This window comes from Ilyonectria robusta, assembly GCF_021365365.1.
Source record: "Ilyonectria robusta strain PMI_751 chromosome Unknown BGZ61scaffold_10, whole genome shotgun sequence".
Classification (NCBI taxonomy): domain Eukaryota; kingdom Fungi; phylum Ascomycota; class Sordariomycetes; order Hypocreales; family Nectriaceae; genus Ilyonectria; species Ilyonectria robusta.
This window is the reverse complement of record NW_025764444.1, coordinates 677,271-702,281: the sequence shown is the minus strand read 5'-3', so window position 1 is coordinate 702,281 and position 25,011 is coordinate 677,271. Positions and strand designations below refer to the sequence as shown.

The following is a 25,011-nucleotide window of genomic DNA, read 5'->3' as shown; positions in this document are numbered from 1 at the left end:
CTGCTCGATCGAACTTGTGATTGACACCAAGCACAATACGAAACAGACTAGAATTCCATGCCGCATAGCTGGGGACGGTGACGAACAGTTTAGTTTAGAAGCAGCATAGTTATCAATATTCCAACGTTGAACCCAGCGCATCAGAATACGAACAAAGTCTTGGCCAGTTTATAAAAGTTGCCACCACAGGAACTGGAGAGGCTCCGACTCCGCTCACTAGGATGGCCATGATTAGCTATAGGCAATCGCGAGGCGTTTCATGCGTCGGGGACACTGTATCCCGGGTCCCGATTGACGCCTACTGAACAAATGGCATTATCAGGCAAGATCCAATGTGAATTGGCACACGCCTTTCGCTTCCGCAGGCCATAGAGCGACATGGCATGGCGAATCCAACTCAACGTTACAACTTGGCAAAATAACAGCAGCGTCGGTCTCTACTTCAGTCCACAGTTAACTGACCGGCTTTATGTGCAATGTCGTTGAGATAAGCATCCTCACTTCCTTCCTCACTTCATCGGAACACTTCGGTGCGGCACGACCCTTATTTCCACGTGAATGAATGCCAAATGGCAAGACATACCTTCGTCGTGCAACCGTACTTGCCCGGTACCGGGTAAGGCGGGCGGAGCAAGGCTCCACTTCACGCGGGCACCAAAATAAGGGTCGGGCGCTAAAAAGCTTGGTTTGAGCGCAAGAACAAAGGCTTGAAGAGCGGAATCGCCCTGAAAATTAGATCTTCCCGACCTTACTTGATTGACAACCTTTGTTCCTCTTTGCCTCCTTTGCACCTCCACGGACGCGTGGCAGCGAAAACGACTTTCTGTACCCGGGGCGATCATGCTGGAACGGATGATATGTGCCAGGGCCCACATCCGCATGTTTCGACTGACCGCGGTGATGGGAGTGATGCCCAGCATTCGCATTCCCGACAGGTCCAGCCTACGAGCGTCCCATCGAGTTTCATCGACAGACCGTACTCCCAGAAGGTTAAATCCGTTGCTGACCTCTTTTAGTTGATCTTCAGCCCTCTACCCGACTTCTCCCCTCCCACACTCCTCTGCCCGTGGATGGTTGAGGCGACAAGGCACATTTGGATGCATCCGGAACACAACGTGCAGCCTTCCCAGTGAGTTCTGCGCCATCCCTCACTACGGATGTCTAATCGTGTTCCAGGACAACCGCGGTGGAGGATCTTCGCATGATTCTGCCGCATGCTCAGTACATTCGCTACTCTTCCTAACTTTACGAATCGACGCCGCGGCTGCCATCCGAAGTAACGCTCCTAGTCTCAACAACACCGATATTTCACGACGATGACAACTCTCTATCGATCAAGGAAGGCCTTGAGGAGTGCTGAGCAAGGTGAATTCCAGCTACGAACTTCCGCGAACGAGAGACGGGTCATGTGTTGGGGAGGATGCCAGGTCAATAGGGCCATGCTATTTACTGGACGACCACAAGCGGCTGTGGATATCGGCCAGGTGTGGAGATATCGCATCAGGGAAACGTGGATGGATCTGCTGAAGATTATCTCGTTTGGGAGCTACTGGGGTGGTGCAGATGCAGTGAACTCCTCGTTGCAGCTCTGATCCATTCCCGAGGTCGTGGAGGGGTGAACGTCACCGCGCTCAGGCTCTGACAGCCTTTGTTCTGACACGCGTCTGTTCACTTGTGTTGTCACTGAACATGTATCTTCGGTCATGCTTGGGACGTTGAGGTTGTAATTACGGAGCTGGGTAGCCGTGGTAGGACGGTGAGTTGGCAAAGGGCGAAAGCACATATTGGAACAAGGCAATCACATCGTGACAATGAACTGCACTGAGGCCCGGTTGTGGCAATCTCTCAAGATCGAGTTTCATAAAATGGCAGTGGTCAAAGCTACCTCCCATCCATTTGTTTTCCTTATTATCGCCACCAAGATCTGAGGCGTCCGGCCCAAACTGACTTGACGGGCCCGGCCGCGTCTTTACCCTTCTTGGCCTTCTGTATTTTTTGCTGCCACTCCGTGAATATTTTCGAGTATTCCTCTCTAGGAGCGGCTACCAGGTTTGGGGGACTGGGTCATGGCCAGATGGGAGTTTTCTCGAAGGGAGAAACTGTAGAGACCGCGTCAGTGAATGCCTTGCACAAGGTTCAAAAGCGAGAACTTACAGAATCGTATCCAGGTCACTCTGTCGACCTCCCACTCGAACAGCTCGACGGGGACCTGAGTCCACCCTTTGGCAACGAAGGCCTTTAAAGCCGTCCTCTTGACACGCCCGGGAGCATTCACGGCATCCGCGTTCGCCGTGTTGGGGTCGACTGGTCGACTGTTGACAGAGCCACGATCAAGGCTAGGCCAGCGATTGTGGAAGATAGCTTCAAGGCTGTGGCATTAGTCTTTGCCAAATATGTATTGCTGGAGGTACCTGGGAAGTCTTTATGTGTAGGAGCGTCTAATAATGCCCGCCAGTGTCGCTGAGGCTCCAATCGTCATTCATGAAAGTGGTTGGGGTTTGAGCCATCGTAATCGGCTTGCCGTTCCTCATGTACGTTCTTAGGAGGCCGTGTTGCCGGGCATCGGATCTCATCCGAACCGCCGCGATGGGATAATAGTCCTAAACTCCAGTCGTTTTGGTATCGCCATTGTTGTTCCATTTGGGTTGATGCTACCCTGGACACAAATGGGTTGTAGCGGGGTAGTTGGAGTCAGGCCGTGCGTAACGTGGATGAACTGGCGGGGGACGCGACATCCAACTTCATCAGTAACCCCAAGGCCACACGAGACCACGCGAGACTACACGAGCGAGCACATTGCGCCGTTTCTTTGTGATGAAATGATATGGTAGCTCTTGGGTTTCACAGCAGTGAAGTTTCGAGCACTTCCGCTCGCTCTTTGCGCGTTCAACTTGGTCCAAAATGCAGCAGCTAACCGCAAGAACATTTCCAGATCCGACCCCTTTCACAAAACCGGCAGGACATCATGCGCCAGGAGCGTAATGGAGAGCGAAGTAGGCCATGGAAATGAGGAGCAAGAACGTTTCAAGCCACAGTTGGCGGAGTAGTCTGGCCAACGGTCAATCGGGTGATATTATCTGCTTCACATCAATATTCACAATGTTGTTCTCAAAAGCAGTCTCTGTGGGACAAAGGACGCTGGGACAAATGATAGCGGGACAGGGGACATTGGGGCAAGGGACAGTGGGACAAAAGACAGTGGGATGCTGAAGCTGGATGCTGGGCATTACTGAATGGCGAGATGAATATACTATTGGTCCGCAGGAGGGGCGCTGGCTGGCTGTGCCTTTTTGCCAGTCTCTGGGACCTGTGGCAGATTGGACGGATCTGCCATCTTCTAGAGCCCCAGCCTTTCCCTGGCCGCGTCATATGCCGCATTTTTCTCAGCGACCGACATTTGACTGAAGGCCTTGACTGGCTCCTTCTTGATCTCAGTGACCTTGGGCCCTGTCGAGCCCAACTCGGCAGTCCCGGCCGCCTTTTCGCTCTCCTTTTCCTTCAGGATCTTTTCCCTCCAGCCCTTGAAGACAACAGCGTACGGCTCGTCGGGGCCGGCCTCCAGGTTCGTGCGACTGGTCCATGGCCAGATGGGGACGTCCTTGAATCCAGCAACTGTCGGCAGGTTAGTACATACTTTGCACGAGGTGGTAAACTGTAACTTACAGAAACGAGCCCATACCGCCTTGTTGACTTGGTACTCGAAAATGCCGATGGGGACTTGAGTCCACCCTTTGGCGACGAAATCAGTCGAAACCACCCTCTCGGCGTTGTCGCGAACACGCTGAAGAAGCGGTTCAAAATCTGTCAACGACATCATGTGCCGGAAATACTCCATTATGTAGGCACGCCTGTCGTCCAAGTGTGGGTTGTCTCCTACCCACGGACGAGAAAACGTTTCTCCAAACCCGAGCATGGATCGTCGTTCCCGATGGGAGAGCTTGTCCTCCTCACTGAGTGAGTCCATGCTTGGTGGTGTTGGTGTTGGTGGTGTTGTTGTTTGGTGAGATCCCTTTCGTGAAAGAAATCCGCCCAAAAGTGATTAAGTAGGCAAGATTCTGGGCCAGGTGAGTTTAGTCAGCCGCAGAGATTTTTGCCAGCTGTGCGCACTTGGCCTTGCAAATATTACGATCGCGTCTTGAGTCGACCAATACCGCAACAGGTGTGGGCGTTCAGCGCGGCAGTCATTGACATTTGTTTAGTGGGACACAATCACGAATGAGCGAAGGACTCGTAGAATATGAACAAGTGTTGATACCAAAATCCACCCTCTTCATTTAGCAGCGGCAGCAGTTAACTCTGGATATAGAAAAGTGATGAAAGAAAGGCACGTAAGCAGCCAGCGACCTCTTCCCGTTACTTATCTGTTTCCCCTCCCATCTCCACCTTATCGCACTCCTTGTCGTAACGATCCATCGGACGAAGCAGGCGTTCGAGTGCTACACGCAACAGGCCGTTACTGCCCTTGGCCAGGCAAGTCCCGAATTCCACCACTGGTATTGTTCTGTCGCTCAAGATGGTGGTATCAAAGGCGCCCTCTTCAGCAACGTCGTCGAGATAAGCTTCCCGGTTCCTTCCCCGTCAGTTCATCGGAACTTTCGGTGCGGCACGACCCTTCTGTCCACGAGGGTGAAATGCCGAGGAAACAGATGCCCAGATCCCGCATTCAATGGTACCACCATCCGCGTGAATCGAGCAAAAGGGATGGAATGTGGGCGACATGGTGGATCGGGTGCTGAAGAATAACCGCTGAGATGTTGATGCTGGGAATGCAGCAGGGTCTCCATTCCCACAGACGCAAAGGCCATCAGTAGAAGGGCGAAAGAATAGTACAGTCCACTGCGAAGATAATTAGTGACTGGCCAGGCAGATGGAGTATTGATGAGGACTTGCAGTTCGGCACGAGCCGCTGGGAGGTCGGCCGCGACACGCGGAGAAGGACAAGGCCAAAGGTAGGTCCATCGACATCGAAAAAGGCGCAGGGGATTCCTAAGACGGAGGAGGCTTAGCCTGGGGATGCTTTTGCCTGAAGAAGTAAGCATTCACGGCTTCAGCGCTCGCCGTGTCGGGGTCGGCTGTTCGACCTTTGTCAGAGCCACGATCAAGGCCGAAGTGGTGGTCATGGAAGGGGACCACAGTTTTCTGGCATCTGGCAAACCAGGGAGTCCAAGGATACCCGGTTGGGGGTGGAAGCTGTGGTTCGCCATCATAGTACTGGCGTAGGACCGCGAACCAGTCGGCCCCAGCTAAAGCCGGCAGTGACCAGCGTTTCAACACCAGCAACACCACCTGGTTTTCCAGGTCACTGGGATAATGCTCACAGTCGACGGTCTGGTGCTCAGAGACGTTGCAGATAACACATCCGTCTAAAAACCCGTCCTGGTTCACCATGGTGCACTTCCAGAGCTCGTGACCAACCTCGGAGCAACCGCCGCACACCGGACGGGGTGCTGGGGGCTGTCGCCTTTGAATTGCCATATGGCTCCAGCCGCCGTCCTCCTCTGCAAGAGTCGTGATAAAGTCAAGGCCTTCCTGGCTGGTAGCACGGACAACAAAGAATCCGGCACCGAGGCCCACCATGAAGGGCTTGGCTCCCTCGCTCGACTCTGGGTCAAGGCTCCTGCCCAGACACCATTTTATTCGGTGGATTCCTGAAAAGTCGCTTTCGGAGACTTGGGTGCCGTTCAAGGTCTCGGAGGTGATTTCGAGGGACAACTGGTCCGCTGTGTGTTGGCTCATTGTGGAGAAAGAGGGAGGTGAGGAGGTGAGGAGGTGCGAAAGCAAAGTTAGGAATCCAAAGACAAAATTTTCCCGACCTGCAGATAGCTAAAATCTCAAGTCCTGTGTGGCAACGACCCAAGGCACAGCACTCAAAATTACTGGCCAGCTGCTAGGCAGCTGTGAGTGCCCACAAGTCTGGCGTTGACGAAATCTCTTTTGGCGAGGTACGAAACATTGCTCTGCCATGGCACATGTTTGCATTTTTACGATTCAGCACGAGCTACAATGTCTTTGTTCATCTATCTTAGGGTAGTAACCTCAACCTAGTCCCTGTTTCGTAGGAGAACATGTCCCGTGTCTTTGTTTCTTGTTCAGCCCTCTTGCTGCCACTGCCTGCCAGTGCTGTGTCGTGGAAATACCAGCCACTACCCGATAATTCTTGGGATGGAGGGACACCGTTAAGCCAGCGAAAAGTCGTTTCGGTATGGTAGTGCTCATGGTGACAATGCAAGGTGCTCGTAACCCATTCAATTTCAGGACCCAGGATGAGGGTAGGCCGGCATGCGACTGTTGTCGGTAAATCCACCACCAACATGAACGGTCAAGCAACCGTCACGCGGAGGCAAAAGTAAAAAGAATTCCTTTCCAATTGGTTAACTAATCCAAAACCGAATCATCCATCATCCCTTACAATTTAAATCTATACATACTCTTGCAGTTCGTCCTCATTTGAACCCTCCGGAAGCGGCCCGATCATCTTATCCAGCCCAACAAACTCGCGGCGCCATCGCCAAATCAGAGGCAACGGAATCCAGGTCCAGTCCAAAGCCACAGTTCTGGAGCTTGCAGAGGCTCTCTCGAGTTGGGTGTAGATTCCCATCGTCACTCCCTCCTGTTTCTTATGTGGCCGATCTGCATTCCGGAAGAAGTCCCAATCAAGGGGCCACATGGCCTCATCACTCCATTCAATGGGTTGTTTAGAAACGAGGTCGTAGATCGGCCAGGGTCCATCTCCAACGTGGGTGGCGATGCCCACTTGGTGGACAAAGGCGCGAAGGAGGTCCCAGAGAATTTCATTGTACTCCAAGTCATCCAAGACGCCCATCTCATCCGACACCCGGCGGCTGGGAACCTCAATTTCCAGCTCTTGGAAAACGTCACCCAGTTCCTCGATCAAGTGTAGAATCCGCCGGCAACCGCGAGAACAAATCTGCACCGCGCCCTCAAGAATATTGTGGGCTTCGACCTGGAAGAAGTTAAGGTTTGGTTCCAATTCCCTTTGACGAAGCAGACCTTTGACGAAGCCAAGAACAAGCCAGAGCTTTCCGTGTCCAGCCTTTGGCCCAGCCAGCCCAATGTTTGCAGCTTCCAGGACCTCTTCCTTCGTGACATACTCGGTATCGAGACTCATCATGGTGTCGGCTCCGACTGTCAGAAGAGCGGCAAGCTGGATTTTCACCAGAGTGACATTTGGAAACGACGAGGTCTGAGACAAGAACATGGCAATTCGGGCGTCGTATCCAACAATTGGCAGGACTTCGAAGAAAAGGTCGTGGGTTGGGATTCGCATGGCGAGGATGGGGTTGCCGTTGGGTCCGATATTGACCAGATCCTGCTGAATCAATCGTCGCATTGTTTCCTCCACGGACACTGGATCGAGTTTCTTTAGGGCTGCAATTAGCCTTTCACCCTCGATCGGCCAGTCGTGCAACTGGGCCAGACCAGCCAGGAAGCCAGACAGTTGGGAGCCAGTGACGTCCATACGTCGAGGTCTCTCCGCGTTCGCCCCGTCGAGAAAGTCCATGCCCTGGTACACGGTAGCACTGGCTCCCAGAAAGTCCTTTCTGTCGACCCACGAAATTTGTTCTTTGCGCTCGGATGCCGAAGTTCGCAAGTTGAGGCGGACGATTTGGGTTGTCTTTTGATCAAACACTTTTCTCGTCCGAGTGTCGTTGGTCACGATGTGGAAGCAATCCGAGCCGAAAACCTGCTCCGGGATCCGAAAATGACTCTTGGTGATGACGAGCCGTTTCTCGCCGATGATGTTGACACACAAATCGCGATCAGTGGAGTTTGATTGAAGTTTGTCAATGGACCAGTCCTTAGGAGGATAGCCGATCTGTTTTAATTCTCGGAAGGACACGACGGTGTGCGAATGCTTTCGGTCGGCCATGGAAATGTGATCAACAACGGCTGGAAGGATTTCATCCTCTTCTACGGATGTTGTCAGAACTGCAACGCCGGCGTCGGGCATGATTTCGAAATCTGCCATCGAGGCACGTCGATAGACTTTGAAGAAGCCCCCAACGAGGTCGTTCATCGGTTCGGAAGACATCGTCAGAACTCTGACCGTCGAATTCATTTCCTGCATGGATTTCTCTGTCGCCCAGGTTAGCACAGCCACAAGGAGCAGGGCAAATTCTGCGGAAGCATCCGCATCGACATCCACGATGAACAAGACCTTCGGGGGCAGGATTGAATGCTCCCAGCCTTGAAGGCCCAAGAGTGGTGCGGGGATGGAATTCTTCTTAAGTTTGGCCAACATGGTGCCATATGACTCGGTGGCCAAGTCGTATGTAGAGTCGCCGTTGGAAAAAGCGGCTTGAAAAGACTCGTTGCTGTGCTCGGTGGTAATCTCAAACGACTTCGATTGAGAGGTGATGTGAACCACAAGGGTGTCGGGACACGAAAAAGCCATGGATTGCCAAATCTCGAAAGGGATCGACTGCTCAGACGAGCTCTTGTCGGTGATGCCGGGGCCATGGAGGTGACCGAGCCGGGCGTAGCTGTCTCCGTACTGTGCGAAGTTCCATTTGGAGATTTCCTCAATAACCGAACTCTGGTCAGCTGAAAACTGGGAGTCGGGCATTGTTAAGACACACTTTCGGGTTCGATGTAGTAGATTGTTGACAATATAGAGTGTGGTAGTTGTGGAGTTGGGATTCATTCGGTGCTGATGGCTGTCCTTTATCCAACTGGAGTTGAAGTGTTTGGTGAACATCGACCGATTGTCCAAGGCCTGATACCAGAACACAAGCAGCAAACCAAGTTGTTGTCCCAAAAGACTTCGGGCTTATTCCATCCACACTGCGGTGGCTAGCGGAACAGTGCCGCCTGTTCTGGCTGCCAGCAGCCATCACCTACGCCGGTTTTTTTACGTCGAACTACTCTACTACGTTGAGTCCTGTGCTTCTGACTGTCGGAGCAGGGCTCAATATGCGGCTCTTCGTGTCCCTTGACAACTCGTGGCAGAGACAGCGATAGCAGAGGAGCGCTGCCGTGTTTCTCTCACCAACATCGCGTATCCGTACGTCTTCAAGAAATTGACGAGAAGGGGATGGTGTGAAGAATTTGCGACACTGTTGGCAAATGGGGCGTCCTCCTCTTCACCTTTGCACCCATTCTACCATCTCCACCGGACGCTCTTTCAGGGACGTGAAATTCCTTACAGGGCCCAAAGCGCTGTATCATAGCCTGGCTCGGAGAGGGCGTTTGCCAGCTGCCAGAGATACTTCTGGCAGCTGGCAAAGCGCCGAGGCCCGCCGGTCCCTGAGGGCCACCCAGGTCTTGTGATTCACGACGAGGCAAATTCAACTCACGTCACCTCAAGGCATCTCCCTTTTTTTGTGAGCGACAATCAACAAATTACTCCCACAACTTCCAAAATTCACGGAGAGTATCATTTGCCAGCACCTGTTCTCGCACGCCGTTCGTGGGCAAAGTAATCTCTCACCACCCGCCGTCATGTCTTCCGGTGAGTATCACGTCCCGATCACTACAATCGACAGAGGACATACCTAGTGGAAATACTAACGGGTGAAATGCAGCCAATTTCCCATCCTCCAGGACGTTTCCAGACCCAAACCCTTTCGCAAATCCACCGGGACGAACGGTATACTGGGAGCACCACGGAGAGCTTTATGCTGAGGAGCCAACCGGGCTGCCAAGCATAGAGCTCAGGCGAAAAAATTGAAAGGCTCACCTGCCTGGCGTCTCCCCCGAGGGAGAGGCCTTTGAGGTCAGGGTCCCGGCCGGGGTGGCCTTTGACCGCCTCGTACTGGGCCCTGGAGGGGCTCATCTCAGGCGCCTGCAGGGGATCTTAGATGACCGTCTCACTATCATATGGCGATATGAGAATCCAGTCCCAGCCACCGCGACTTTATACACCGGGTCGATGGACGACCTTCCATTTGCGAAAGTCGTCCGTTTCATGGTCATCAGCCTCAAGGAAGTTCAGTGGCGAGATCCACGTCGTCTGTGGTTCTCGCCAGAGCACCCGATCACCCAAGGCTATGTGGTAGACCTTTGGAACCGCGTTGCCCAGTGGTTGGTAGATCTTCTCAAGCTGGGAATTGTAGAGACACTCATGGACGTCATTCTTCGACACTCCCTCACCACACGAAGCTCTGACGCCCGTGTCATGTTGCAGCAGCTGGATGACATTGGAGTGGACGATGAAGTCGATGAGGCCGTTCTGAAAGAGCGAGCTGCCTGTGAGATTTCAATAAACCATATCCTCGACCAGCACGAGATGATATGGCCACTGACCAAGGCCCTGGACATGTGGGTCACGTCGCAGCAGGAGGGGTCGACGCTCAGCGTTGGCCAGCGAATCTTGCTTGCGGAATCAATTTGGCGCCGAAGGGTCGAGACAAATTGTACTTTGGGTGTCACGGAGTGGGCTGATTCCGCCCGTGCTAAGTTCGGCAACTAATCTGTCTCAGACGGAAGGGATCTCCTCACAAGCTGCTCATTCTACGAACCGCGCACCAACAAGACATGATGGACATCAGGGGGGTGGAATAGGCGATCGGAGAGCATAGGGTGTGGATGATGTATGGTTTTTAATGGAAATTTTCTCAGCTGCATCATTCCATGACCGTGTTCCGCTTGTGTGAAGTGACCTTGGCGCAATATTTTGTCGCGGTGCGAGTGCCATGGACCTGTGAGATAGCGACGACTCACGTCACATGCCACCCCTTCCCAGCGCACGCTAACGTTTACGTCTCCCATTATTGTTAGAGTGTATGAAGTTCTTATCTATCGCTTGACAGTGATTCCAATGGCGTTCTTTAGGTTTTGTGCAGCAGCCGTCTCTTGCCATTTTGGTATGGCTTGGTGGATCAGTGGGCTGAGCCGCAGGATAAGTTCGCGGCTGAAGGGATGGGTAAGGAAGGAACATGATGCTTATTTCAACGACATTGCTGAACACGCAAGGCATCGATCGCTATGGCGGCGCCATGTTTAATTGCACAAGAAGTGAACAACCCAGAGTGAGGACACCGACACGCTGACACGATCGCCATTGTCACGGCAAGCGCTAACTGGGAAAATGACAAAAGCCGACAGTTGAGCCAAGGAGACACCCACTGCGAACAAGTACGATGTCCTGCCGTGCTCTTCACAGTTGCATGCAGCGCGGAATATGGCCCTCCTGCACATAATTTTGTGACTCTACAAAGCATGATAGAAACTGTATGTTCATCATGGTCGCTTTGCGGCCAAGCTCTAGAAGCGTCCGACGAGCTCAGACTAGAGTGACCCAGACGTGTGTCGCAATAGATGATGCAGATGATATGCGTTCGTTTTTATGTTGACAGTTGGCAGTTGGCAGTTTTTTGAGTAGGAAGGCTTGAATACCAAGCTGCTGGTCGACACGGTATGGTGCTCGTGCAACGGACAGTCTGATGGTTCACGAGAAGAGACTTGGGTGGCACGTTTGTGGAGATGTCGGTGTCAAAACATAGTGGACAAGAAGGACAATGGGATTTACCCTCACGAGAAAAGTCAGAGACGAAAATGCCACAATAGAGGAGAGAATCCCGGATTGATTTGTGTTTCCATCCCACAGCCAGCTTCTTGTCGTCCTGATTAGATCCTGCCACCACAAATGAACATTGCCAAATGGCCAGTTCTGTCGCCAACGTCCATAAGCCTCCCATCACTTTCCACCTAACGTCGTATCATGGGCACCGTGCGGTCCGCTTGACTTGAAGAGAAGGGGTACTGGTAATTGACAAAGACGTCGTCGCCTTGGCATGTATCGCAGTCGCGGATCGGATTTCGGACCGGGTTCTCGAATCTCGCAACCCCCCTTCGGCCATCATTTGGCGCTCGAGTGACGCCCGCTTACTTTTCGGCGTTTCGTTTCGGCACCCTCATCGGGCTTCTCCTCAAACAGCGCTCGGCTAGCATCTTCTCGTTCCTCCTGGCTTCGAACTTCCTTGATTTGGCCTTGCAAATCAATGATCTTGAATTGGGACTGGCACAATGCTTCTTGAAGAGCGCACAGAGACTCCTTGTGGTGGTTCAAAAGGCGGTTCTTCTCAGCGACCTCTAGCTGGAGACGGTCGCGTTCTATTCGATGGTCCTCGTACCGGCACTTTAAGTCGGACTGTTCGGACTGGATGCGGGACATTCGGTCGATGAGCTGCACAATATTAGTATACTCGCATACTGTCAAGATACGCAAGAAAGATATCTAGCTGCCAGCGAGGATTCAAAGTCGGGTTTCACGATGGATTCAGTGTTCTCTGTTCTCCTCGCCATGAGCCTCTGCACTTCAGACCGCCACTGGGGAGACATGGTGGGCAAACACCAGTTAGGAGGAGTAAGAACATCACGTACATCGTTGACTTGACTTCGGCTCCCCATCTTTGGAAGGCGTTGGTGGGCGTTGGTTGGTATGAAATGAGTGTGAAGGAGGTGGTGTGAAGGATTTGACAGGTCAGTTTTGCGATCTCGACGTGTGCTGGTGTGGGTGAATATGGGTGTCACGTGGCAGGGTTCCTTCGAATTTCAACCAGCCCTTAGTTGTTTGTTTGCCTGGCATGCGCCTCAATGGGTGAATCTCGGTTGTGCCATTGGATGATCCGTCGTGAAAACCTCCCTGGTGCCGTCAAACCATGGTACTCATTCACCCATGGAACTCGGGTGAACAGGCCGGCAAGATGTCTCCTCACACACTTTGTCCTGAGATGCGGAAGAGGAAACTGTCTGCGGTGAAGCTCGAGTAGTGAATGATTCATAAAGGCTCTCACGGATATGACGAGCATCTACGGACTCCCCCAGAGCAACGAAGCATCATCCCAGATGGATCTTTAGACACCAACAAGTCCCCAAAGAACAGGGCCTTTAGATTGAGGTACCTAATCCCGATGGTTCCCCATCCCCAAGCGGATCTTCAGGTACTAATATGAAGACCCCAGCTATCCATTAAATTTCCGGCCTCAAGCAAGAACAACACGACCAAGCAGTGACCCGACGTTTTTCGACGGCACCTCCACGATTTCGGACCATACCCGGGAAGAGGCCACCTCAAGAAAATAACACCCAAAATTTAGCTGGAATCTAACAGAGGTCCCGGTGTTTCGGTTGTATGTTTCAAGGTAGACAAGTTCTTCTATTTCAGTGTCCTGGCTGCGCACATGTTAGCTGTCTCGATGGAATTGAGGATTCAGATAGTGGTCACCTTGTTACTCGCTTCCTGGGTTGATCGTTTCGCGATTTCAACCATTTCTCGATGGTATAAGCAGTAAAATACCCATGAAAGTATCCGAGACGTCGTTATGGTTGGTTGATCGTCGACTGATTATGTCCAGTTCGTAGCTGGGACCGACCGCGTGAGACCGTTGAGGGTGAGATAGGAGTGCGGTTAAGGGAATGAGGAGTCGATATGTTGGGATGGGTCCCCTCGTGATAAATCCATCTGGCCTCGAAGTCAGCATATTTTTCAGTCCCCAACTCAAGGCTTTTGCCCGTTCTGAATTGTAATCCCGTAGGATGTAACCTTACCTCCTGGGCAGCTTCCCCCTCCCAAACAATTCGCTCTCGGCGGTGATTCAACCAGCAGTTTCGGTACGCAGTTTTCAACTGATCGATGCCGACCGGCACGTCTTGGGTACCTCGTGCCGCCAAAAACATCTTGTAGGACACCTCCGTGGAAAAGTGGAGTATCAAACCTTCGTTCATGAAATTGTCTAACACGCATGTGATGCGCGAGAGATCAAGGACTGTGGCCACGACTGGGCCTTCCAGATGGGCCTGTGGCATCACATGGACCAAACTGCCCAGTTGGGCCAGCAAGTCTGATTCAATGGAAGGTAAGACTCGGCCGGCGAAGGCCTCCTCCCGCAGCTTCATATGCCGCTCATGAAGCGGCATATCTAACATCTGCTCATCATCAAACAGTCCCTCTAAAACCCGACAAGATGTCGGGTTCAGATGTCCAAACGGACGACGGTCATCCGTCCGACACATAGCGGCATACCGGATGGCAAAGGTCAAAATGTCATGTCGCCGAGGCCCCCGCCAGAAGGGATGGCAGATGATTCGACACAGTTTCTTGCAGAAGCCATTGGACCAGATAGCATTCGCCTGCTCTCGTCCGTCGTGTGAGACGGTTCCATTTCCTTCGGTCTCAACTTCCAGATCTTCCATGAGGTTGATGGGATCTATCTCGAGAAGTCGGATGCAGGTCTTCCAGAGCGCGTGAAGTTCGGTATCTGTCGCACTGATCATGTCAACACAACGCTTGATCAAGGACGCAGAATACTCCTCCATCAGATGCGTCTCATCATCGTCGGTCCATAACGGGCCAAACCGAGCCGGATCAGAAGATCCCCATCCTTCAGCTCCGAAGAAGTCTTCTATTGTCGTTCGCGGTCGTGTCTTCAGGCCACGCTTGTAGTTGTCTATTTCGACTCGCCACCGATCGGTGAAGGCCTTCGTAGCCAATCTCTGATGTCGGCTCACGGGGGCTTCGTCGCCTCCGAACTGGGCATTGCTCCGCGTCGTCCTTGAGCCCAAGGATGCCATTCCTGGTGTTTTCTTCGAGCCAGTTGGTCGTCCCATGGCTGCAATTTTCGTAGTGATGGGTTTGTGAAGTATTTGGTTGTAGAGTTGAGATTGGTGGGGGATCAGGCAGCCGCCAAACACCACTGTGGTCACTGGAGTGACCTACAGGCGAGTGATTCATGGCCGAAATAAGGGCTCGGACCTGATTCAGCTGGCAGCGGAAACAGACAACTGTCATCACACGCGGAATCTGGCTGACGTCACTCAGGCATTTGCTTTATAGTGGTTGATTTTGGGGCGGTGGGATTCAGAGCAAATCCCTTCTCATTTCTCTAATACTCCGTTTTCCATCGCAACATCACCATCGCCATCACCATCACCATCGTCATCGTCATCAGTAGCGGCAAGTACGTGTTGAACTCATCTCTCTTGCACTGTTTGTTACTAACCTTGGTAAAAAAAAACCTTGGTAAAATATTGCTCTGAAAACTGTCTCATACAGCGACCCCGAACCCATCGAACGAACAAGCCGCTTCCAGCCTCAGACTGGCTCCTCGGTAAGCAACCCTCTTCTCGTGATCTTCTAACGGTCCTGTGAGCGCTATGCTAATCGGTAGCTTGACATCCGAGTCTGGAGAACAACGACTGCCAACACAAAGAGAATCGCATCTCTTCCGACACACACTTGAGTGTCCAGCGCATCGGTCGGCTCTTTGTTCTTGTTTCAGTTACTGTTGGAAAGGCAATGATTGCGGCGTATCAGTTTACTTCAAGGCGTGGCTGAAGTGGATGCCTGAACAAGGTGTCCAGATGTGGTGGACTGGTACTGGTGCATCGCCATTCAGACGGACTGTGAACTACTACAGGGGTGACAGCCATCAACTGACAGGATCTTGCCAGCACGCAGCAGACGTGTGTGATGGATGCTGGGGGTACCGGTTATTTAAATTTGCTTCTTCGCAAAGTTGGTTCCTTGAGTCTACTCTCTTCCATCATCCACTTACACATTCGCACTAAACCAAGCCCATTCTTCATCGACAACCGACCAACACGCAGTTATGGATAGCAACAAACCATCGGTCGAACCGCTCGAAGGGGTTCGAAACGTTTATGTCGTCTCTAGCGAAGGGGATGCGGTAATTGTCGACCTCGTGAGACGGCTCAGGGCCTTTGGTAGCCCAAAACGATCGGTCGTTTTCGACAACAAGGACAAAGCCGTGGCATACGCCATCTTGATGCAAGCCGCCGCCGCCAACACTGATGCCAAGGATTCCCAGGCTAAGAGCAAAAGCACTCAAATGCCTGTTCCCAAGGCAACTGATGAATAGATCGCTGTATGCGCATCGCCCAGCTGGATCGGGCAAGAGACCATTGGGGTTGCCTGGTGGAGGAGTTCCCTGAGTTCCCTCACTCTCTCGGTCGCCAACAGAACTACGACGATTGGATTATGTTGCCAACTCAGATTAGGAACTCGGTGGAACGTGGGAATACGCAGCATCAGGATCTACCTAGAAAAGGACGTCGAAGAAGGATCAGGTGTTTAGTTTAGCAGATATCTATTCTATTTCGTCTTGGCATTGGCCTAGCAGCAATATCAACTCAAATGACGTATGCCGCCCAGTTGCTTGAACCCCCAGTTCTTCTGCGTCCAGTATTATGTGCCCAGTTTATCGTGTATCTAAACGTGGACGTCCTGGCCTGGTCGGGACGAACCATTCCACGTAATGATCCCACAACATAATTCCATGACCAGTGGACAACGAGTTGTCCCCCCTCTGATACCCCTTTTAACCAGTAACGTTGACCAGTTCGACCAACTGCCTGCTAGTCCGATCGTGAAACGTTTAATGCTCGCCTCAGTTTAGGCGGTTGGTCCGTGGGTAGTCCGTCGAGGTAGTGAAGGCGTCGGGGAGGCATGGGCATTACCAACTCAACTACCAGCTCTGAGAGACCATCCATCCATCTTTTCTCCCGCCGCCGATCACTGAATATGCCCAATCGTGGACCATTCCAAGTCCCGCCGAGTACCGACACTTACCGGTCACTGAGACGCGGTCTACCGCGCCGAGTTCTCAACCCCTCTCTCCAAGCGGAACGGCCAACTCACGTACCCTGGGTACCGCCGGGCCCTGCAGTTGTACGGAAACGAGAACGAGATCAAGAAGTCGGCCAAGTGCGATCATGCGCTTCCGATACATGTTCCCTCGAAGTTGTTGTTGTCGGGCACCCAAAGGCCGTCCATTCGGGTTGGGCTTCGGGGAGCTCGGTGGTGAACCGACCACGAGTGTCGCGCGCTGGTGGAGCCATCGTGTCGTCGTCGCTGGTGAGGCCGATGGTCCGGAATGCGCTCTCGACATCTTCGACGCGCGTTGTTGGAATCGGTCCATCAGCGAACCGGCGCGTCCGCGCTTGGGCGTGATGAATGAGTCTTCCCCGGTGGGTGCTGGGCGCTGGGCGACCGCTTGAGAGAGGACGAACGAGAGTCGGTGGAGTGGAGTCGATGGAGGGAAGTCAGTCGATGGATATGGGGTTGCTGGACAGGCCGGGAACGTGGTGCAGGAGGGTACTGGTCGTAAGGCAGCTTGGTGGTTGATCTTGGACGGATCCCAGAGGCTTTCGCGCCGCCACTCGATCGGCGCAACGCCATTTTCGTAAGTGGTGCCATATCCTGCTAAACTGTTAGCTGTGTTAAGAAGGTGCTTCCCCTCCGGATGAGTTGAGGAATGATCAAACCATACCACCGCCGAGCACCGGGTTGGTGGATTGGGACCTTCGGCTACCTCCTAGACAGACAAGTAGTGAGGGAAACTCCTCGTATCACGGTTTAAGTCGTGTTGTTAGATGCTATCCAGACCACGAATTCCGACCTTCGAGAGCGAGCACCGGTGGAGCACGTCCAAATGTTTGTGGTGGCGATGAGCAGAATGCGGTCAACTTTGGTGGTGATGACGACCGGTGATTCAATGCTCTGCCCGCAGTCCGTGATTCACCACTGAGACTGGTGATCGATTATAAGCATCTCTTCTCCCGGTGTTGCTACATTTCACTTTCCTTCTTTCACAAACCTTTCATTCCGAGTTACGAACTCTCACAACCGCCGCCCATCTTCGTGAACATCGCAATCATGGCGGATGCACTGTTTTCCGGCGATCGACGGTCAGTGCTCCGTCGCATCGAAGAATGGTCGCGGCCTGGGAGAGGGCGGAACACGTTGAGGTTTGCTCACCTTCAGGTGCCACCTGGTGTCATGGAGCAGAGTTCTACTGAGGACTCTGTGCCTTGCGCCATCTGGACCGAGGTGAAGAATGCGCGCATCAATGTTAATGTGTCGCACGTCACTGGCGGGTGCAAGGCCAAGGACATTGTCGAGTCTCGCATGCGAGCCTGGAACCAGACTCACCCGGGCGGGGTCCAACCTGACGGGATGAGTTTGGACACCAAATCGTATCGTGAGATGGTTGACACCATGCGGAAGGCGAGCTTCCCGCGTGTGGGAAGGACGATGTCTGCAAGCATCCTCCCACTCATTTCCGGGTCCCTCTGGATCATTGATATTGATCCAGACATGCCGGCTGATCTCATGCGCGTCCTGGCCCTTGTGTTACCTTGGGCCGAGGCCAACAGCCGCGTGCAGCCTGTTAAGAGCATGAGGGTCTTGACGATGTCTTCAGACCCGCTTCACGCTCTAGTCCAACGTCTATTCCAGGACTGGGAAACTTGCCCAACCTCTCAGTTTCAGATCTTGGAACCGATTGTTGGCCAGTTTGAGACGGTGGATGTTGCCAGCACGACCGACATGATGCCGGTCGTGATGCGCAAGGCCGCGAGTGTAGGTCCAGAGGCCTCACAAACGGTTATATCCTTCAATTATTTACAGAATGGCATGCCACAAGACTGGACGCAGGACTGGATTTTTTTTCAATGTGAGTCGTCGCAATCACTTTGTTCTCGAGGATGCTGAGCGCAGCATCCTGATGCATGCGTTTGGTGCTCGTGTGCCCGAGCGATGGATTGGCTCGGATTATGTTCACGTCATCACCCACGGCTCCCGTGACAGACAGATCTTCGACTACAGGATGAATACCATTGTCAAGGTCGAAGTGAAAGCCTCAGCGTCAGAGCTACGGGATCAGCTCTCGTGAGTTAATCGTGCTGACACTCGCTATTCCAACGTGATCCTGTACAAGGAACCTGGTGATGCCAACACAGCCCGGCCTCGACGTTTGGGCGTCGCAGGCCGCCAGTTGGCTGGCTTCTTGGCCGGCCTGGCTGAATTTGCTCACTGGCCCATCCGGGCTGATAGGCTCATGGCAGCTCTTGGTCGCGTCGATCCAGTGGCTTTGCGCGAGACCAAGACAAGGCTCGTTCAACATGGCCTCCTGGCTTTCGACGGGCCAAGCCCTGGTCCTGTTTTGGCTCTTCCCCGTGCCGCACACCAGGTGTTTTTTGCGGTACTGGAGGACGTGGAGTACGATGCGCGACTTGCTCGCTTCCTCTCCGAGTCCCCACGGAACCCAAGAAGCACCTTGGTCAAAGTGCAACTTGCTACCCTCCTAACACTTGGGTTGCACAAAATGGTGCAAATAATAATCGAAGATGCCGCGGTCGAAGATGTTCTGCAACTTGCATCCACTGGCTTGGTCGGCACATTTTCTGGGCTTGGTACGATGTGGCTGTTACTCAACATCGTCAAAGCGGCCATCGTTGGAATGGGCAATCGCCCCAGAGTTCCAGGAGAGGTCCTGCCGGTATTGCATGGATGTCCTGTGTTCGTCCAGGGACTTCATGATTTTGAGGAGCTGTCGGCTCGTTTGAGAGGCTCGCTTCTCAGTCTGGGTATCGAGACTACGGCCATGAGCCCCGATACTGAGACAGGCACCTTGAGAACAAGCGAGTTCGAGGATATTCTTTGGGATTTCCTCCGCGCTTTTTCCCACCAGACCTGCATCGTGAGAGGTCTAGAGCGTCGCGCCCTAACGTTTTTGGACATTGAGTCGCAGCAAGAGCTGGGCTGCGATAAACGCGCGAATTGGGCCATCCGCTGGGATCTCATCGATCGATTTGATGGGCGGACTCGATTCTGGGCAGGTGTGTACACCAGCCTTGGGAGAAACCCAGGTCGCTCAATAGCTTGCATGCTGGACTTCAACTGGATTCCGTTGAGTCTGTTAGAGCGATGGAAGCGGGAGATGAGGCCTCTCTCCGAGCCGAGGGGGCCTCCTTCGTTCGGTCCCAATGCTGACGAGGTTTGAGCGTGTCGGCCGATGGTGGTTTGACGCCTTGATCCCAGCAATGTGGATGCTAACTGCGACAGAACATTGTCCGTCAGTGGAACGACGGGCTTAACGATGATGCCCCTCTGGGTGGCATGATCGGCGGTTTTTAGTCGGGCTACCTGCGCAACACAGGACAGAGCACCTGCGACTCCTTCACCAAGTAGCCTCTTCATTCATGGCTCTTGGCACTGAGCCTTCCAAGAACATCGCCCAACAACTGCGGCACAGCCCGGATCCAGCGATTCATCAAGTACGTATTCCATGTATTACTTTCAACGTGGTTTACCACTAACCTCCACCGCAGTGTCACGACGGCCTCTGCGACGGCCACCGACATTGTCATCGACGCCAGGCGCGCAATCCACGAAACTGGACCCGACCTCGACCCAGAGCTTCAGTGCGATTTCCCGAAACACTCTCGGCTGCGTGGCCTCGGCCTTTTCTAAGGCCCGAATCTTGGCACCGAATCCGCATGGCCTGCCATCCGCAAGCCGAGGAAGTTCTCAACATGGCCCAACCAGTCCATTCGGTGCACCTTGAAGGCAGGCAACCAGAATAAAACCATACTCTCATCCAAAGCCTTGTTCGTTATCGACCGCGACTCAACGGCGCGAACTGCGTTCGCTGTGACCCCTGGGAAAGGCTCGTCTTCGATCTTGGTGTTGATCAACTCGTCAATGAAGATCTCAGCACCCGAACTCCACAAGCAGCAATCGTGGGCTGACCCCATCGACTCTCGACATCTACCATGACGTTTTATTCTCTCGACAACATTGAAGATGGAGCTAAAATTCCGTGCCTCGCCCTTTTTCGCGACCGAATTATACGTATGTTAAAAACTGTTGCAGATGGATACTGGCGGGCGACTAACTTCTCCAGGCCAAGGGCAGGGAGACTCTATACGCAACGTGTAACGATCCATGTGCCCACGAACATCAGTAAGTTTCACGCATTCACTTCGCGGTACAAGTGTTAACCGCAACAGATAATTACAGCTAGGTGGATGCACGGATTCAGCTTTGGGATATTTTGTGTGGGATTGTCGAGGGTGTCTTATTGGCTTTCCTACTCGCGCCACGAAATGCACTACTCATGAACACGGCCAAGAAATCACTTGAACTGTATTGCCACTTGTCCATGTCCAATCCTATGTCTCTTCTTTGCCCAAACCAGTCCCTGTTCCACACACGCATGTGCCGCTCCCGTCCATTGTTCGAGTTCGAGTGTCTTTGTTTAAGTTGGTAGAGTTGATGTACGTATGGACAGCACAAACGTCGACTTTCCCATCCATTCGAAATCGGTCGAGAATATTTGGTCAGCACTACTAGTCTAGCCATGGTATTAGCAATCAATATTTTGCGCGTGGATAGGAGCAACTTACCCAAAGAGTACTTCCGAATCGTGGACATTGACAACCCAAACAGCGGCAACAAGTGGTCCTTGGTAGCTCATGCCCTCTAGAGAGGGTCCAAACCTTCACGCCATTGTTCTTCTCTGTGTCAAGGCCACAGATGACAGCATTCAGGGTGTACGCGGAAATCAAGCAACGCCCGTCTTGGCCACAATATGGCTCCTTACTCGGGGTGAGGGTCTCGTCCAAGTGAGCCCGAGAACCGAAAAGCTTCAGCCCTTCAGCTCCGTTAGGGTTGCCCTAGAGTATCACGGTCTCCAATACCTTCTCAAGGGTTTCTCGAGAACCGGAACTTCCTCTGGTTTCCATGCATGTTTACCATGATGAACATGCACTTCTTATCATGAGACCCGCACTTCTTGTCATGAGGCTCGCACTTTCCTGTCTCCACTGCACGGTCAGGGACTCTAGGTGCTTCTAGCCCACGTTCAACAACCCTCTTACAACAGTACCAGTTATCAAGACGGGCAAAGTTCATGAACTCCATAAAATTTTGTATGCGCTTGTGAGACCATTTTTGGGTCAGAGTGGCGGTCATTACGGAAATGACGCGAATCAAGTCAAACTGGTCGTCCTCGACCGCATGCAGCGACCTAGTCTCCTCTGCAAGATCGGTGAAGTACTGCGATATGCTACTCGCCTCCTCGTTTGAGCTGGAGAGACGAGGGCGCTTGCGACTGGCTTCCGCCTGCGCAGGGGGCTCTCGCGTCAAATCAGTAGCAGCGCGTTCAACTTCAACCGGATGGTCACTCCGCCGCGTCGCGACCATGTTGTCAGGCACCTCATTGCCGACTCTGCCGCGTAGCATGTCTTGCATCTGAATACGGAGAACAGATGCCAAGGCTTCCTGACTTCTGGCGGCGATGGCCTCTTCCTGCAGCTTTGTGCCTTTCTCCTGGGAATCGCGCAACGCATCACGGCACTGCTCCAGCTCTCTATCTCTTTGGGCAAGCGCCGTCGTCAGGTCTTGAATGTCGCGCTTGGCGACTAGTAGATCTTTCTCGAGTTCATCGGTTCGCCTGCGGCGATCGTCGGAGACAGCCTTCCATGATTCGGCAATCGCATGCACGATGCGATCACCCTGGGTAGAGAGGCCGTGTGAAGTCTCGGCCAGAAGTTGCTGTCCCGATTTAGCAATGGCATCAATGATGCCACCATGCTGCCTGCCCAGTTCGTCAAGCTTGCCCGCGACATTGCCAGCCTGGGCGGCCTTTTCTTCAAGGCCATGGCGCTCCTGATCAATGGCTTCGGACTTGGATTCGAACTGGCCCTTGGTCTGCTCCAGGTGGTGGACGATGGACTGAAACCGTTTGACGAGGTCAGGGATGACGACCGGATTATGCCCGGAAACCGAGGCAACTTCCATGAACTTTGCCGCATTCGCTTCGAAGTTTTCCATGATGGCGCGATGTGGCGAATGGACGTGGATGATTGAGCGTGAGAGTTGCCGTAAACTGGGGTTCCCTTGGGTAGGTAGTGAAGGGGCAGGTGAGATTATCTGCGAGAAGGTCAGTGTCATTATCCTCAGACTCAGAACCGTGTCCTACAGAAAAAAATTTCCCCTGTCAGTGTAGACTCGACCCAGGTGTTGGTTAATGGACAGTTTTTGTAGGTGTTGTCAAGACGAAGGTGAAAACTGTTGCCTGGCGACCAGCTGGCAAACAATGCTCTGTGCCATTCTTTGGTACAGTGAATCACCGCCTCTGTGCTTGAGTACGCCGGGACTTCGGCTGCGGGGTGGTTCAGAAATTTGGATATTTTGGTTGTTTTCCTCCAGCAACACTCCATTTTACTCTCACAACACTCTATTCTCCCGTCTCTCGTTTTGCTCTAACGAGTCTCTGTTTCCACCCCAGAGACCAGCAATTTCCGCTTCCGCAAGATCCCCAGGAACCGCAGACATTCTCGGGCGTTAATAGAGGATCGATGTGAATTCACGAACTTGGGAGCGAGCAAATGTACCGAATGGGACAGCATGCATTTCATTCTTGTACATGAATCTCAATGTGCCCATATTCCCATGTTCCCAACCGGCCTGGCCTCCTCGTCTCGGTTCTCATTAACGTCGTGGAGTTAGGTGCAGTTCGTGGCGGATTGCTATGCGTTCGTTCGGGCGATGGGTAACTAGGGGGTGGATTAGAAAATGAACATCCATTGCGCGAAGGTCTCTTACATCTGTTGCGCCATAATTGCTGCTGTCCTAGCGGCTTGGATGGCTTGAGCCAGCTGCCAAGATCGTGCGTTAGTTCGCCAGGTCTCGGTCGCAGGCAAGGTGATTCTCGGCAGGTGGTTGACAACGGTGGTCGAATACCGTAAGGGTACGATTTTTTTCGGGTACAGGCAGAAGCGCAACCTGAGACACATACGTTAGTGAGCCCTAGATGAGCAGCGAAAATGTTGACTTACCAGAAATGGCGTGCAGCCGTTGTTGAAGACGAGTTACTCTTGAGTATGCCGCGTGGAGAGTGCCGGGTAGGCAACTAGAGGGCCGTTTGGCGTCGAAGACGACTAGCGGGCAACGAGGCAACCATGGGGCGTCGGTTTGACGGTAGCGACATTCAGCGCTTGGCACTTTGACCAGACCGCAAGATTGCAGCATTGGTCAAACGACGTCTACTGTCGAGAAAGGGCTGGAAAAACGATGCTGACATCCGTCTTCTTCCCCTGCTTCTTCTTGGGGGGTGGGTTTCCTGACTTGGCCTGGACAGTAGGAGCCGACTGGGCCTGGGGCCACCTCTGGGACCGACGGAGTCTGCTTGGAGCGCAGTAGCTGCGCGGCGCTGTGATTCCCGACTGACACGAAGTCCTCCCAAGACAAGCTGTGCGGTTCTGGTTCTCATGGCTGGATCGTACACCCGAAAGGTAGGATCCGCGTCCATGCGGGCTCTTGCCTCCCGGTACTCGTCCTCGTTTTCGACCCATTTCGCAAAGGATTGCGACCAAGGGTACTCTTGCGGGAGGTCGTCGGAGTTCGCAAACAAGAGTTCGAACCAGTCAGCGCCATGCAAGGCCGGCATGCCTTGGCGCTGGTGGACTAGAACCTGGACCTGCGACTTGGGATCCCGAGGGAAGTTCACGCAGGCAGGCGTGTTGTGCTCTACCACGTTGCAATAAATGCAACCGTGAATTAGGCCGTCTCGCGCGACCCGGATGCACGTATCCAGCCTGTGGCCGAAGGCGGCGCAGTTGCCACATTGCGCAACTGAACTGTCTGCTTCCACGGGACAAGTCGCTTCAAGTGGCTGCAGGGGCTCCTCGCTGGCTACCTCAGGAGCATCAGGGATAACCGTTTCCTCTGTGAAACGGGTCTCTCCGCTCAAATCCTCCACTTCGTCGTCGCCTCCCAGATAATAGGGATTAGCGTTGAACGCAGCGGTGGCTTCCTCTCTGGTACGGAATGTCACGGGGTTGCCATCCGCATCTTCCCCATGTCGGGGAAAACGGAGTCTATGCGCTGGCGGGGTAAACGTCAAGCGCTGTCTCGCGAGGGCTTCCTCGCTTCGAGGCGGGCGCCTTGTTCTACCAACGAAGACTCCGCGGACTTCTTGGCTGCCCGTGGCTTCCCTGAATTCGTCGGCGGCTTGGATCAGCTTTTGGTTCGCATCCGGGCCCGAAAAGGCAAAGGTTCGTCCCCCACTAGCAATGTTGTTGTTGTTTCTATTGCTCATGGTGGCGGCGAAGTTGATAAGAGTGATGTTAGTGTTGATGTAAGAAAAATGAGTTGAAGGTGCCAAAAGTACGACCATGTACAGCTGGCCGGCAGCTGTTCCGCTAATTCTTTCTCCTAGCGTCGCTTTTTATGAACAAAAG

At 53.1% G+C, this 25,011-nt stretch overlaps 10 protein-coding genes across 10 annotated transcripts; 2 read left to right on the top strand and 8 right to left on the bottom strand.

Annotated features, from left to right (window-relative positions):
* Window positions 1-3,337: 3,337 nt before the first annotated feature.
* Window positions 3,338-3,964, bottom strand: BGZ61DRAFT_478192 (uncharacterized protein; the record flags this gene model as incomplete). The annotated part of the gene is made up of 2 exons (XM_046248987.1): window positions 3,338-3,612; window positions 3,664-3,964. The coding sequence occupies 2 exons, from the start codon at window positions 3,962-3,964 to the stop codon at window positions 3,338-3,340; spliced, it is 576 nt and encodes a 191-aa protein (XP_046104234.1).
* Window positions 3,965-4,986: 1,022 nt separating this feature from the next.
* On the bottom strand, window positions 4,987-5,736 carry BGZ61DRAFT_532659 (uncharacterized protein; the record flags this gene model as incomplete). Its single annotated transcript, XM_046253891.1, has 1 exon — window positions 4,987-5,736. The coding sequence occupies one exon, from the start codon at window positions 5,734-5,736 to the stop codon at window positions 4,987-4,989; it is 750 nt and encodes a 249-aa protein (XP_046104233.1).
* A 682-nt stretch (window positions 5,737-6,418) lies between these two features.
* BGZ61DRAFT_478190 (uncharacterized protein) lies at window positions 6,419-8,587 on the bottom strand (the record flags this gene model as incomplete). Its single annotated transcript, XM_046248986.1, has 1 exon — window positions 6,419-8,587. One exon carries the CDS (start codon window positions 8,585-8,587, stop codon window positions 6,419-6,421), a length of 2,169 nt encoding a protein of 722 aa, XP_046104232.1.
* Window positions 8,588-9,892: 1,305 nt separating this feature from the next.
* On the top strand, window positions 9,893-10,505 carry BGZ61DRAFT_588531 (uncharacterized protein; the record flags this gene model as incomplete). Its single annotated transcript, XM_046256531.1, has 1 exon — window positions 9,893-10,505. The coding sequence occupies one exon, from the start codon at window positions 9,893-9,895 to the stop codon at window positions 10,430-10,432; it is 540 nt and encodes a 179-aa protein (XP_046104231.1). The 3' UTR covers window positions 10,433-10,505.
* A 1,025-nt stretch (window positions 10,506-11,530) lies between these two features.
* BGZ61DRAFT_452156 (uncharacterized protein) lies at window positions 11,531-12,512 on the bottom strand. Its single transcript, XM_046245922.1, has 2 exons — window positions 12,346-12,512; window positions 11,531-12,148 (listed from the first exon to the last, which is right to left on the bottom strand). Exons 1-2 carry the CDS (start codon window positions 12,370-12,372, stop codon window positions 11,822-11,824), a joined length of 354 nt encoding a protein of 117 aa, XP_046104230.1. The 5' UTR covers window positions 12,373-12,512; the 3' UTR covers window positions 11,531-11,821.
* Window positions 12,513-13,372: 860 nt separating this feature from the next.
* Window positions 13,373-14,585, bottom strand: BGZ61DRAFT_545397 (uncharacterized protein; the record flags this gene model as incomplete). Its single annotated transcript, XM_046255297.1, has 2 exons — window positions 13,513-14,585; window positions 13,373-13,426 (listed from the first exon to the last, which is right to left on the bottom strand). Exons 1-2 carry the CDS (start codon window positions 14,569-14,571, stop codon window positions 13,373-13,375), a joined length of 1,113 nt encoding a protein of 370 aa, XP_046104229.1. The 5' UTR covers window positions 14,572-14,585.
* A 1,701-nt stretch (window positions 14,586-16,286) lies between these two features.
* BGZ61DRAFT_32856 (uncharacterized protein) lies at window positions 16,287-17,319 on the bottom strand (the record flags this gene model as incomplete). The annotated part of the gene is made up of 2 exons (XM_046238977.1): window positions 16,287-17,182; window positions 17,253-17,319. Coding segments are annotated over 2 exons (663 nt in total), but the record flags the coding sequence as incomplete, so codon positions are not given.
* A 319-nt stretch (window positions 17,320-17,638) lies between these two features.
* Window positions 17,639-20,612, top strand: BGZ61DRAFT_545395 (uncharacterized protein; the record flags this gene model as incomplete). The annotated part of the gene is made up of 5 exons (XM_046255296.1): window positions 17,639-18,437; window positions 18,609-18,652; window positions 18,702-19,602; window positions 19,993-20,040; window positions 20,095-20,612. The coding sequence occupies 5 exons, from the start codon at window positions 17,639-17,641 to the stop codon at window positions 20,328-20,330; spliced, it is 2,028 nt and encodes a 675-aa protein (XP_046104227.1). The 3' UTR covers window positions 20,331-20,612.
* An 857-nt stretch (window positions 20,613-21,469) lies between these two features.
* Window positions 21,470-22,600, bottom strand: BGZ61DRAFT_532654 (uncharacterized protein; the record flags this gene model as incomplete). The annotated part of the gene is made up of 1 exon (XM_046253890.1): window positions 21,470-22,600. The coding sequence occupies one exon, from the start codon at window positions 22,598-22,600 to the stop codon at window positions 21,470-21,472; it is 1,131 nt and encodes a 376-aa protein (XP_046104226.1).
* A 1,159-nt stretch (window positions 22,601-23,759) lies between these two features.
* BGZ61DRAFT_545393 (uncharacterized protein) lies at window positions 23,760-24,869 on the bottom strand (the record flags this gene model as incomplete). Its single annotated transcript, XM_046255295.1, has 1 exon — window positions 23,760-24,869. One exon carries the CDS (start codon window positions 24,867-24,869, stop codon window positions 23,760-23,762), a length of 1,110 nt encoding a protein of 369 aa, XP_046104225.1.
* Window positions 24,870-25,011: the final 142 nt, after the last annotated feature.

Excerpts from the sequence above, each read along its gene's own strand:
- BGZ61DRAFT_452156 (XM_046245922.1), bottom strand. The coding sequence starts at position 12,372 with ATGGGGAGCCGAAGTCAAGTCAACGAT. Across the intron at positions 12,149-12,345 it reads GCCGAAGTCAAGTCAACGAT|CTCATCGACCGAATGTCCCG; the intron begins GTACGTGATGTT and ends AATATTGTGCAG.